Source organism: Haliotis rufescens, unplaced genomic scaffold (genome assembly GCF_023055435.1).
Source record: "Haliotis rufescens isolate VD_foot unplaced genomic scaffold, xgHalRufe1.0.p SCAF_2, whole genome shotgun sequence".
NCBI lineage: Eukaryota > Metazoa > Mollusca > Gastropoda > Lepetellida > Haliotidae > Haliotis > Haliotis rufescens.
Genome location: NW_025963890.1, coordinates 79,533,764 through 79,548,092, shown reverse-complemented (window position 1 = coordinate 79,548,092; position 14,329 = coordinate 79,533,764). Strand labels below are relative to the sequence as shown.

At 44.6% G+C, this 14,329-nt stretch overlaps 1 protein-coding gene across 5 annotated transcripts in view; it reads left to right on the top strand.

Annotated features, from left to right (window-relative positions):
- Positions 1 to 1,394: 1,394 nt before the first annotated feature.
- The window catches only part of LOC124123598 (low-density lipoprotein receptor-related protein 4-like), a 199,874-nt gene continuing 186,939 nt past the window's right edge, over positions 1,395 to 14,329 (top strand). For 3 of the 5 annotated variants that reach the window (XM_048400675.1, XM_048400678.1, XM_048400673.1), the window contains exon 1: positions 1,414 to 1,495. In XM_048400675.1, coding sequence (XP_048256632.1) covers positions 1,429 to 1,495 — 67 coding nt within the window. In that variant the 5' untranslated portion in view covers positions 1,414 to 1,428. Of the gene's footprint in view, positions 1,496 to 14,329 lie in introns of all 5 variants that reach the window. The other 2 variants (XM_048400674.1, XM_048400677.1) reach the window with 2 other exon arrangements.

The window sequence follows — 14,329 nt, the reverse complement described above, 5'->3', positions numbered from 1 at the left end:
TGGCGACGGAGTGGTGAATGTTTTACAGAACAGTGTGTGGTTGAAAGAGACCAGTGGGGAGGACCAAGCTTTATGGTATGGGGTGCAATCGACATCAATCAGAAACTTGGACCTGTTGTCTTCCAGAAAATTGGCCCAGGCAGAGGCCATGGAGTCACAGCCGCCCGTTACATCGACCAGGTTCTCCGACCCACGTTGTACCTCATTTTGCAAGACTCCGAAACCACACCTTCCAGCATGACAACGCCCGTCCACACATTGCCATAGCCAACAGGACCTTCCTCCAACAGCATAACATCAGAGTAATGCCATGGCCTTCACTCAGCCCGGACTTAAACCCAATTGAACACTTGTGGGATGACATCCAAAGACCACTAAACCAGATCCAACCGCGTCCAAGAAATGCTGCATAACTCAGTACAGCTTTCCTCAGGGTCTGGGCGCAGATTCCAATGGCGTCTGTAAACCGTTTGTGCCACTCCATGTACAGAAGATGCCGGGCCGTTATCAACGCACAAGGAGGACACACCAGTTACTGAATTTCAGCCTCCGTCTGTGAGGATCACGTGATCAGACCCTCGATATGACATTGCAATAATATGATTGACACTCAAACAATACTACAGCAGGTCGCACAAAGTATTCAACATTGTACAACAAGCACAGGGAAGGCGGGCCTATTCCACTACAGCAGGTCGCATAAAGTATACAACATTGTTCAACAAGCACAGGGAAGGCGGGCTTATTTCACTACAGCAGGTCGCTCAAAGTATTCAACATTGTACAACAAGCACAGGGAAGGCGGGCCTATTTCACTACAGCAGGTCGCACAAAGTATTCAACATTGTACAACAAGCACAGGGAAAATGGGCCTATTATACCACAGCAGGTCGCACAAAGTATTCAACATTGTACAACAAGCACGGGGAAAATAGGCCTTTTATACTACAGCAGGTCGCACAAAGTATTCAACATTGTACAACAAGCACAGGGAAGGCGGGCCTATTCTACTACAGCAGGTCGCACAAAGTATTCAACATTGTACATTAAGCACGGGGGAAATGGGCCTATTCAGTCTTAGCTACAGCTAAATTACACGACATATTTTTCTATTGTACTATTTTGACTTTATCATGAACATGTACATGTGTTTATGAATCACTATCAAATAGTGATTTTGCCAGATTTTCGCGAAAGGGTGAGAGTATCCTGTCCAGTCGGTGGCACCCGTCACAATCCCATGCAAAGGCAACCACGACAGCGTAAAGAGCCTGAATCCCATGGACACCATGGGTCCAACATCAGGGCAGGCTTGTGAGACGGCCCGCGTACATTTAGTTCTCTCCTGTCCCCCTTCTCGCGTTTCACGTCGCTCCCAATCCTCCCCTCGTCCAGGCAGTGCTGGGTCGCGGCTGATGGGACACAGCTATGGAACACAGGATCCTCTGGTGGACTTTGGTTCTGCTGACAGTGCAAGGTGTCGCTGCACAGAGTGGTTTGTAAATAATTAAGTGTATATATTGTGTGAACAATGTACAACGTGCAGTAAATAGCTTTGGAATATATTGTCCCTTACACAAGTAATACTGCTAATGTTAAACCAATTGTGTTGTCCGAGCTGTCTGTACATTAACTCTTCCTAACATTGTGTCTTACTCTTCTTACAGAGACGCCCATCTTTCCCTGTGTTGTAGATTACATAGGCACCAATGTTTCCTTGTGTTGTAGATTACATCGACGCCCATCTTTCCTTGTCTTGTAGCTTACATAGACGCCCACCTTTCCTTGTGTTGTAGAGTACATACACGCCCACCTTTCCTTGTGTTGTAGAGTACATAGACGCCCATCTTTCCTTGTGTTGTAGATTTCATCGACGCCCATCTTTCCTTGTCTTGTAGCTTACATAGACGCCCACCTTTCCTTGCGTTGTAGAGTACATAGACGCCCATCTTTCCTTGTCTTGTAGCTTACATCGACGCCCATCTTTCCTTGTCTTGTAGCTTACATAGACGCCCACCTTTCCTTGTGTTGTAGAGTACATAGACGCCCATATTTCCTTGTGTTGTAGAGTACATAGACGCCCATCTTTCCTTGTCTTGTAGATTACATCGACGCCCATCTTTCCTTGTCTTGTACCTTACATAGACGCCCACCTTTCCTTGTGTTGTAGAGTACATAGACGCCCATCTTTCCTTGTGTTGTAGCTTACATCGACGCCCATCTTTCCTTGTCTTGTAGCTTACATAGACGCCCACCTTTCCTTGTGTTGTAGAGTACATAGACGACCATCTTTCCTTGTGTTGTAGAGTACATAGACGCCCATCTTTCCTTGTGTTGTAGAGTACATAGACGCCCATCTTTCCTTGTGTTGTAGATTACATCGACGCCCATCTTTCCTTGTCTTGTAGCTTACATAGACGCCCACCTTTCCTTGTGTTGTAGAGTACATAGACGCCCACCTTTCCTTGTGTTGTAGCTTACATCGACGCCCATCTTTCCTTGTCTTGTAGCTTACATAGACGCCCACCTTTCCTTGTGTTGTAGAGTACATAGACGCCCACCTTTCCTTGTGTTGTAGAGTACATCGACGCCCATCTTTCCTTGTCTTGTAGCTTACATAGACGCCCACCTTTCCTTGTGTTGTAGAGTACATAGACGCCCATCTTTCCTTGTGTTGTAGATTACATCGACGCCCATCTTTCCTTGTCTTGTACCTTACATAGACGCCCACCTTTCCTTGCATTGTAGAGTACATAGACGCCCATCTTTCCTTGTGTTGTAGCTTACATCGACGCCCATCTTTCCTTGTCTTGTAGCTTACATAGACGCCCACCTTTCCTTGTGTTGTAGAGTACATAGACGACCATCTTTCCTTTTGTTGTAGAGTACATAGACGCCCATCTTTCCTTGTGTTGTAGCTTACATCGACGCCCATCTTTCCTTGTCTTGTAGCTTACATAGACGCCCACCTTTCCTTGTGTTGTAGAGTACATAGACGCCCATCTTTCCTTGTCTTGTAGCTTACATAGACGCCCACCTTTCCTTGTGTTGTAGAGTACATAGACGCCCATCTTTCCTTGTGTTGTAGCTTACATAGACGCCCACCTTTCCTTGTGTTGTAGAGTACATAGACGCCCATCTTTCCTTGTGTTGTAGCTTACATCGACGCCCATCTTTCCTTGTGTTGTAGCTTACATAGACGCCCACCTTTCCTTGTCTTGTAGAGTACATAGACGCCCATCTTTCCTTGTGTTGTAGAGTACATAGACGCCCATCTTTCCTTGTGTTGTAGATTACATCGACGCCCATCTTTCCTTGTCTTGTAGCTTACATAGACGCCCACCTTTCCTTGTGTTGTAGAGTACATAGACGCCCATCTTTCCTTGTGTTGTAGCTTACATCGACGCCCATCTTTCCTTGTCTTGTAGCTTACATAGACGCCCACCTTTCCTTGTGTTGTAGAGTACATAGACGCCCGACTTTCCTTGTGTTGTAGAGTACATAGACGCCCATCTTTCCTTGTGTTGTAGATTACATCGACGCCCATCTTTCCTTGTGTTGTAGATTACATAGGCGCCAATGTTTCCTTGTGTTGTAGATTACATCGACGCCCATCTTTCCTTGTCTTGTAGCTTACATAGACGCCCACCTTTCCTTGTGTTGTAGATTACATAGACGCCCATCTTTCCTTGTGTTGTAGCTTACATCGACGCCCATCTTTCCTTGTCTTATAGCTTACATAGACGCCCACCTTTCCTTGTGTTGTAGAGTACATAGACGCCCATCTTTCCTTGTGTTGTAGATTACATCGACGCCCATCTTTCCTTGTGTTGTAGATTACATAGGCGCCAATGTTTCCTTGTGTTGTAGATTACATCGACGCCCATCTTTCCTTGTCTTGTAGCTTACATAGACGCCCACCTTTCCTTGTGTTGTAGAGTACATAGACGCCCATCTTTCCTTGTGTTGTAGCTTACATCGACGCCCATCTTTCCTTGTCTTGTAGCTTACATAGACGCCCACCTTTCCTTGTGTTGTAGAGTACATAGACGCCCACCTTTCCTTGTGTTGTAGAGTACATAGACGCCCATCTTTCCTTGTGTTGTAGATTACATCGACGCCCATCTTTCCTTGTGTTGTAGATTACATAGACGCCCACCTTACCTTGCGTTGTAGAGTACATAGACGCCCATCTTTCCTTGTGTTGTAGATTACATCGACGCCCATCTTTCCTTGTCTTGTAGCTTACATAGACGCCCACCTTTCCTTGTGTTGTAGAGTACATAGACGCCCACCTTTCCCTGTGTTGTAGAGTACATAGACGCCCATCTTTCCTTGTGTTGTAGCTTACATCGACGCCCATCTTTCCTTGTCTTGTAGCTTACATAGACGCCCACCTTTCCTTGTGTTGTAGAGTACATAGACGCCCATCTTTCCTTGTGTTGTAGAGTACATAGACGCCCATCTTTCCTTGTGTTGTAGATTACATCGACGCCCATCTTTCCTTGTCTTGTAGCTTACATAGACGCCCACCTTTCCTTGTGTTGTAGAGTACATAGACGCCCATCTTTCCTTGTGTTGTAGCTTACATCGACGCCCATCTTTCCTTGTCTTGTAGCTTACATAGACGCCCACCTTTCCTTGTGTTGTAGAGTCAAAGACGCCCACCTTTCCTTGTGTTGTAGAGTACATAGACGCCCATCTTTCCTTGTGTTGTAGATTACATCGTCGCCCATCTTTCCTTGTGTTGTAGATTACATAGGCGCCAATGTTTCCTTGTGTTGTAGATTACATCGACGCCCATCTTTCCTTGTCTTGTAGCTTACATAGACGCCCACCTTTCCTTGTGTTGTAGATTACATAGACGCCCATCTTTCCTTGTGTTGTAGCTTACATCGACGCCCATCTTTCCTTGTCTTGTAGCTTACATAGACGCCCACCTTTCCTTGTGTTGTAGAGTACATAGACGCCCATCTTTCCTTGTGTTGTAGATTACATCGACGCCCATCTTTCCTTGTGTTGTAGATTACATAGGCGCCAATGTTTCCTTGTGTTGTAGATTACATCGACGCCCATCTTTCCTTGTCTTGTAGCTTACATAGACGCCCACCTTTCCTTGTGTTGTAGAGTACATAGACGCCCATCTTTCCTTGTGTTGTAGCTTACATCGACGCCCATCTTTCCTTGTCTTGTAGCTTACATAGACGCCCACCTTTCCTTGTGTTGTAGAGTACATAGACGCCCACCTTTCCTTGTGTTGTAGAGTACATAGACGCCCATCTTTCCTTGTCTTGTAGCTTACATAGACGCCCACCTTTCCTTGCGTTGTAGAGTACATAGACGCCCATCTTTCCTTGTGTTGTAGATTACATCGACGCCCATCTTTCCTTGTCTTGTAGCTTACATAGACGCCCACCTTTCCTTGTGTTGTAGAGTACATAGACGCCCACCTTTCCTTGTGTTGTAGAGTACATAGACGCCCATCTTTCCTTGTGTTGTAGCTTACATCGACGCCCATCTTTCCTTGTCTTGTAGCTTACATAGACGCCCACCTTTCCTTGTGTTGTAGAGTACATAGACGCCCATCTTTCCTTGTGTTGTAGAGTACATAGACGCCCATCTTTCCTTGTGTTGTAGATTACATAGACGCCCATCTTTCCTTGTCTTGTAGCTTACATAGACGCCCACCTTTCCTTGTGTTGTAGCTTACATCGACGCCCATCTTTCCTTGTCTTGTAGCTTACATAGACGCCCACCTTTCCTTGTGTTGTAGAGTACATAGACGCCCATCTTTCCTTGTGTTGTAGATTACATCGACGCCCATCTTTCCTTGTGTTGTAGATTACATAGGCGCCAATGTTTCCTTGTGTTGTAGATTACATCGACGCCCATCTTTCCTTGTCTTGTAGCTTACATAGACGCCCACCTTTCCTTGTGTTGTAGATTACATAGACGCCCATCTTTCCTTGTGTTGTAGCTTACATCGACGCCCATCTTTCCTTGTCTTGTAGCTTACATAGACGCCCACCTTTCCTTGTGTTGTAGAGTACATAGACGCCCACCTTTCCTTGTGTTGTAGAGTACATAGACGCCCATATTTCCTTGTGTTGTAGATTACATCGACGCCCATCTTTCCTTGTGTTGTAGCTTACATAGACGCCCACCTTTCCTTGCGTTGTAGAGTACATAGACGCCCATCTTTCCTTGTGTTGTAGATTATATCGACGCCCATCTTTCCTTGTCTTGTAGCTTACATAGACGCCCACCTTTCCTTGTGTTGTACAGTACATAGACGCCCATATTTCCTTGTGTTGTAGAGTACATAGACGCCCATCTTTCCTTGTGTTGTAGATTACATCGACGCCCATCTTTCCTTGTCTTGTACCTTACATAGACGCCCACCTTTCCTTGTGTTGTAGATTACATAGACGCCGATCTTTCCTTGTGTTGTAGCTTACATCGACGCCCATCTTTCCTTGTCTTGTAGCTTACATAGACGCCCACCTTTCCTTGTGTTGTAGAGTACATAGACGACCATCTTTCCTTGTGTTGTAGAGTACATAGACGCCCATCTTTCCTTGTGTTGTAGATTACATCGACGCCCATCTTTCCTTGTGTTGTAGATTACATCGACGCCCATCTTTCCTTGTCTTGTAGCTTACATAGACGCCAACCCTTCCTTGTGTTGTAGAGTACATAGACGCCCACCTTTCCTTGTGTTGTAGATTACATCGACGCCCATCTTTCCTTGTCTTGTAGCTTTCATAGACGCCCACCTTTCCTTGTGTTGTAGAGTACATAGACGCCCATCTTTCCTTGTGTTGTAGATTACATAGACGCCCATCTTTCCTTGTCTTGTACCTTACATAGACGCCAACCTTTCCTTGCGTTGTAGAGTACATACACGCCCATCTTTCCTTGTCTTGTAGCTTACATCGACGCCCATCTTTCCTTGTCTTGTAGCTTACATAGACGCCCACCTTTCCTTGTGTTGTAGAGTACATAGACGCCCATATTTCCTTGTGTTGTAGAGTACATAGACGCCCATCTTTCCTTGTGTTGTAGATTACATCGACGCCCATCTTTCCTTGTCTTGTACCTTACATAGACGCCCACCTTTCCTTGTGTTGTAGAGTACATAGACGCCCATCTTTCCTTGTGTTGTAGATTACATCGACGCCCATCTTTCCTTGTCTTGTAGCTTACATAGACGCCCACCTTTCCTTGTGTTGTAGAGTACATAGACGACCATCTTTCCTTTTGTTGTAGCTTACATAGACGCCCATCTTTCCTTGTGTTGTAGCTTACATCGACGCCCATCTTTCCTTGTCTTGTAGCTTACATAGACGCCCACCTTTCCTTGTGTTGTAGAGTACATAGACGCCCATCTTTCCTTGTCTTGTAGCTTACATAGACGCCCACCTTTCCTTGTGTTGTAGAGTACATACACGCCCATCTTTCCTTGTCTTGTAGCTTACATAGACGCCCACCTTTCCTTGTGTTGTAGAGTACATAGACGACCATCTTTCCTTGTGTTGTAGATTACATCGACGCCCACCTTTCCTTGTGTTGTAGCTTACATCGACGCCCACCTTTCCTTGCGTTTTAGAGTACATAGACGCCCATCTTTCCTTGTGTTGTAGCTTACATAGACGCCCATCTTTCCTTGTCTTGTAGCTTACATAGACGCCCACCTTTCCTTGTGTTGTAGAGTACATAGACGCCCATATTTCCTTGTGTTGTAGAGTACATAGACGCCCATCTTTCCTTGTGTTGTAGATTACATCGACGCCCATCTTTCCTTGTCTTGTAGCTTACATAGACGCCCACCTTTCCTTGTGTTGTAGAGTACATAGACGCCCATCTTTCCTTGTGTTGTAGCTTACATCGACGCCCATCTTTCCTTGTCTTGTAGCTTACATAGACGCCCACCTTTCCTTGTGTTGTAGAGTACATAAACGCCCATCTTTCCTTGTGTTGTAGATTACATAGACGCCCATCTTTCCTTGTCTTGTAGCTTACATAGACGCCCACCTTTCCTTGTGTTGTAGAGTACATAGAATCACATCTTTCCTTGTGTTGTAGATTACATCGACGCCCATCTTTCCTTGTGTTGTAGAGTACATAGACGCCCATCTTTCCTTGTGTTGTAGCTTACATCGACGCCCATCTTTCCTTGTCTTGTAGCTTACATAGACGCCCACCTTTCCTTGTGTTGTAGAGTACATAGACGCCCACCTTTCCTTGTGTTGTAGAGTACATAGACGCCCATCTTTCCTTGTCTTGTAGCTTACATAGACGCCCACCTTTCCTTGCGTTGTAGAGTACATAGACGCCCATCTTTCCTTGTGTTGTAGATTACATCGACGCCCATCTTTCCTTGTCTTGTAGCTTACATAGACGCCCACCTTTCCTTGTGTTGTAGAGTACATAGACGCCCACCTTTCCTTGTGTTGTAGAGTACATAGACGCCCATCTTTCCTTGTGTTGTAGCTTACATCGACGCCCATCTTTCCTTGTCTTGTAGCTTACATAGACGCCCACCTTTCCTTGTGTTGTAGAGTACATAGACGCCCATCTTTCCTTGTGTTGTAGAGTACATAGACGCCCATCTTTCCTTGTGTTGTAGATTACATAGACGCCCATCTTTCCTTGTCTTGTAGCTTACATAGACGCCCACCTTTCCTTGTGTTGTAGCTTACATCGACGCCCATCTTTCCTTGTCTTGTAGCTTACATAGACGCCCACCTTTCCTTGTGTTGTAGAGTACATAGACGCCCATCTTTCCTTGTGTTGTAGATTACATCGACGCCCATCTTTCCTTGTGTTGTAGATTACATAGGCGCCAATGTTTCCTTGTGTTGTAGATTACATCGACGCCCATCTTTCCTTGTCTTGTAGCTTACATAGACGCCCACCTTTCCTTGTGTTGTAGATTACATAGACGCCCATCTTTCCTTGTGTTGTAGCTTACATCGACGCCCATCTTTCCTTGTCTTGTAGCTTACATAGACGCCCACCTTTCCTTGTGTTGTAGAGTACATAGACGCCCACCTTTCCTTGTGTTGTAGAGTACATAGACGCCCATATTTCCTTGTGTTGTAGATTACATCGACGCCCATCTTTCCTTGTGTTGTAGCTTACATAGACGCCCACCTTTCCTTGCGTTGTAGAGTACATAGACGCCCATCTTTCCTTGTGTTGTAGATTATATCGACGCCCATCTTTCCTTGTCTTGTAGCTTACATAGACGCCCACCTTTCCTTGTGTTGTACAGTACATAGACGCCCATATTTCCTTGTGTTGTAGAGTACATAGACGCCCATCTTTCCTTGTGTTGTAGATTACATCGACGCCCATCTTTCCTTGTCTTGTACCTTACATAGACGCCCACCTTTCCTTGTGTTGTAGATTACATAGACGCCGATCTTTCCTTGTGTTGTAGCTTACATCGACGCCCATCTTTCCTTGTCTTGTAGCTTACATAGACGCCCACCTTTCCTTGTGTTGTAGAGTACATAGACGACCATCTTTCCTTGTGTTGTAGAGTACATAGACGCCCATCTTTCCTTGTGTTGTAGATTACATCGACGCCCATCTTTCCTTGTGTTGTAGATTACATCGACGCCCATCTTTCCTTGTCTTGTAGCTTACATAGACGCCAACCCTTCCTTGTGTTGTAGAGTACATAGACGCCCACCTTTCCTTGTGTTGTAGATTACATCGACGCCCATCTTTCCTTGTCTTGTAGCTTTCATAGACGCCCACCTTTCCTTGTGTTGTAGAGTACATAGACGCCCATCTTTCCTTGTGTTGTAGATTACATAGACGCCCATCTTTCCTTGTCTTGTACCTTACATAGACGCCAACCTTTCCTTGCGTTGTAGAGTACATACACGCCCATCTTTCCTTGTCTTGTAGCTTACATCGACGCCCATCTTTCCTTGTCTTGTAGCTTACATAGACGCCCACCTTTCCTTGTGTTGTAGAGTACATAGACGCCCATATTTCCTTGTGTTGTAGAGTACATAGACGCCCATCTTTCCTTGTGTTGTAGATTACATCGACGCCCATCTTTCCTTGTCTTGTACCTTACATAGACGCCCACCTTTCCTTGTGTTGTAGAGTACATAGACGCCCATCTTTCCTTGTGTTGTAGATTACATCGACGCCCATCTTTCCTTGTCTTGTAGCTTACATAGACGCCCACCTTTCCTTGTGTTGTAGAGTACATAGACGACCATCTTTCCTTTTGTTGTAGCTTACATAGACGCCCATCTTTCCTTGTGTTGTAGCTTACATCGACGCCCATCTTTCCTTGTCTTGTAGCTTACATAGACGCCCACCTTTCCTTGTGTTGTAGAGTACATAGACGCCCATCTTTCCTTGTCTTGTAGCTTACATAGACGCCCACCTTTCCTTGTGTTGTAGAGTACATACACGCCCATCTTTCCTTGTCTTGTAGCTTACATAGACGCCCACCTTTCCTTGTGTTGTAGAGTACATAGACGACCATCTTTCCTTGTGTTGTAGATTACATCGACGCCCACCTTTCCTTGTGTTGTAGCTTACATCGACGCCCACCTTTCCTTGCGTTTTAGAGTACATAGACGCCCATCTTTCCTTGTGTTGTAGCTTACATAGACGCCCATCTTTCCTTGTCTTGTAGCTTACATAGACGCCCACCTTTCCTTGTGTTGTAGAGTACATAGACGCCCATATTTCCTTGTGTTGTAGAGTACATAGACGCCCATCTTTCCTTGTGTTGTAGATTACATCGACGCCCATCTTTCCTTGTCTTGTAGCTTACATAGACGCCCACCTTTCCTTGTGTTGTAGAGTACATAGACGCCCATCTTTCCTTGTGTTGTAGCTTACATCGACGCCCATCTTTCCTTGTCTTGTAGCTTACATAGACGCCCACCTTTCCTTGTGTTGTAGAGTACATAAACGCCCATCTTTCCTTGTGTTGTAGATTACATAGACGCCCATCTTTCCTTGTCTTGTAGCTTACATAGACGCCCACCTTTCCTTGTGTTGTAGAGTACATAGAATCACATCTTTCCTTGTGTTGTAGATTACATCGACGCCCATCTTTCCTTGTGTTGTAGATTACATAGACGCCCACCTTTCCTTGTGTTGTAGATTACATAGACGCCCATCTTTCCTTGTGTTGTAGAGTGCATAGACGCCTATCTTTCCGTGTGTTGTAGCTTACATAGACGCCCACCTTTCCTTGTGTTGTAGAGTACATAGACGCCCACCTTTCCTTGTGTTGTAGCATACATAGACGTCCACCTTTCCTTGTGTTGTAGAGTACATAGACGCCCATCTTTCCTTGTCTTGTAGCTTACATAGACGCGCACCTTTCCTTGTCTTGTAGAGTACATAGAATCACATCTTTCCTTGTGTTGTAGATTACATAGACGCCAATCTTTCCTTGTGTTGTAGATTACATAGACGCCCATCTTTCCTTGTATTGTAGCTTACATAGACGCCCACCTTTCCTTGTGTTGTAGAGTACATAGACGCCAATCTTTCCTTGTGTTGTAGCTTACATAGACGCCAACCTTTCCTTGTGTTGTAGAGTACATAGACGCCCATCTTTCCTTGTGTTGTAGAGTACATCGACGCCCATCTTTCCTTGTGTTGTAGATTACATAGACGCCCACCTTTCCTTGAGTTGCAGCTTACATAGACGCCCACCTCCTTGTGTTGTAGAGTACATCGACGCCCATCTTTCCTTGTGTTGTAGGTTACATAGACGCCCACCTTTCCTTGTGTTGTAGAGTACATAGACGCCCATCTTTCCTTGTGTTGTAGAGTACATAGACGCCCATCTTTCCTTGTGTGGTAGATTACATAGACGCCCATCTTTCCTTGTGTTGTAGCTTACATAGACGCCAGCTTTCCTTGTGTTGTAGAGTACATAGACGCCCATCTGTCCTTGTGTTGTAGCTTACATAGAGGCGAACCTTTCCTTGTGTTGTAGAGTACATAGACGCCCATCTTTCCTTGTGTTGTAGATTACATAGACGCCCATCTTTCCTTGTGTTGTAGATTACATAGACGCCCACCTTTCCTTGTGTTGTAGCTTACATAGACGCCCACCTTTCCTTGTGTTGTAGAGTACATAGACGCCCATCTTTCCTTGTCTTGTAGCTTACATAGACGCCCACCTTTCCTTGTGTTGTAGAGTACATAGACGCCCACCTTTCCTTGTGTTGTAGAGTACATAGAATCACATCTTTCCTTGTCTTGTAGATTACATCGACGCCCATCTTCCCTTGTGTTGTAGATTACATAGACGCCCACCTTTCCTTCTGATGTAGAATACATCGACGCCCATCTTTCCTTGTGTTGCAGATTACATAGACCCCCATTTTTTTCTGTGTTCTACATTGGATAGACACCCATCTTTTTCTGTGTTGTAGATTACATAGACGCCCATCTTTCCTTGTGTTGTAGATGACATAGACGCCCATCTTTCCCTGTGTTGTAGATTACATAGACCCCCATCTTTTTCTGTGTTGTAGATTACATAGACGCCCATCTTTCCTTGTGTTGTAGATGACATAGACGCCCATCTTTCCCTGTGTTGTAGATTACATAGACCCCCATCTTTTTCTGTGTTGTAGATTACATAGACCCCCATCTTTCCCTGTGTTGTAGATTACATAGACGCCCATCTTTTTCTGTGTTGTAGATTACATAGACGCCCATCTTTCCTTGTGTTGTAGATTACATAGACGCCCATCTTTCCCTGTGTTGTAGATTGCATAGACGCCCATCTTTCCCAGTGTTGTAGATGACATAGAGCCCCATCTTTTTCCGTCTTTTAGATTACATATACCCCCATCTTTCCCTGTGTTACAGATCACATAGACCCCGATCTTTTTCTGTGTTGTAGATTACATAGACGCCCATCTTTTTCTGTTTTGTAGATTACATAGACGCCTATCTTTTTCTGTGTTCTAGATTACATAGACCCCCATCTTTCCCTGTGTTGTAGATTACATAGACCTCCATCTTTTTCTGTGTTGTAGATTACATAGACGCCCATCTTTCCTTGTGTTGTAGATTACATAGACGCCCATCTTTCCCTGTGTTGTAGAGTACATAGACCCCCATTTTTCACTCTGTTGTAGATTACATATACGCCCATCTTTCCTTGTGTTGTAGATTACAATGACGCCCATGTTTCCCTGTGTTGTAGATTGCATTGACGCCCATCTTTCCCTGTGTTGTAGATTGCATTGACGCCCATCTTTCCCTGTGTTGTAGATGACATAGAGCCCCATCTTTTTCTGTCTTTTAGATTACATATACCCCAATCTTTCCCTGTGTTATAGATTACATAGACCTCCATCTTTTTCTGTCTTTTAGATTACATAGACCCCCATCTTTTTCTGTGTTGTAGATTACATAGACGCCCATCTTTCCTTGTGTTCTAGATTACATAGACCCCATCTTTTTCTGTGTTCTAGATTACATAGACCCCCATCTTTCCCTGTGTTGTAGATTACATAGACATCCATCTTTTTCTGTGTTGTAGATTACATAGACGCCCATCTTTCCTTGTGTTGTAGATTACATAGACGCCCATCTTTCCCTGTGTTGTAGATTGCATAGACGCCCGTCTTTCCCTGTGTTGTAGATGACATAGAGCCCCATCTTTTTCCGTCTTTTAGATTACATATACCCCCATCTTTCCCTGTGTTACAGATCACATAGACCCCGATCTTTTTCTGTGTTGTAGATTACATAGACGCCCATCTTTTTCTGTTTTGTAGATTACATAGACGCCTATCTTTTTCTGTGTTCTAGATTACATAGACCCCCATCTTTCCCTGTGTTGTAGATTACATAGACCTCCATCTTTTTCTGTGTTGTAGATTACATAGACGCCCATCTTTCCTTGTGTTGTAGATTACATAGACGCCCATCTTTCCCTGTGTTGTAGAGTACATAGACCCCCATTTTTCACTCTGTTGTAGATTACATATACGCCCATCTTTCCTTGTGTTGTAGATTACAATGACGCCCATGTTTCCCTGTGTTGTAGATTGCATTGACGCCCATCTTTCCCTGTGTTGTAGATGACATACACCCCCATCTTCCCTTGTGTTGTAGATTACATAGACGCCCATCTTTCCTTGTCTTTTAGATTACATATACCCCAATCTTTCCCTGTGTTATAGATTACATAGACCTCCATCTTTTTCTGTCTTTTAGATTACATATACCCCCAAATTTCCCTGTGTTCTAGATTACATAGAGCCCCATCTTTTTCTCTCTTTTAGATTACATATACCCCGATCTTTCCCTG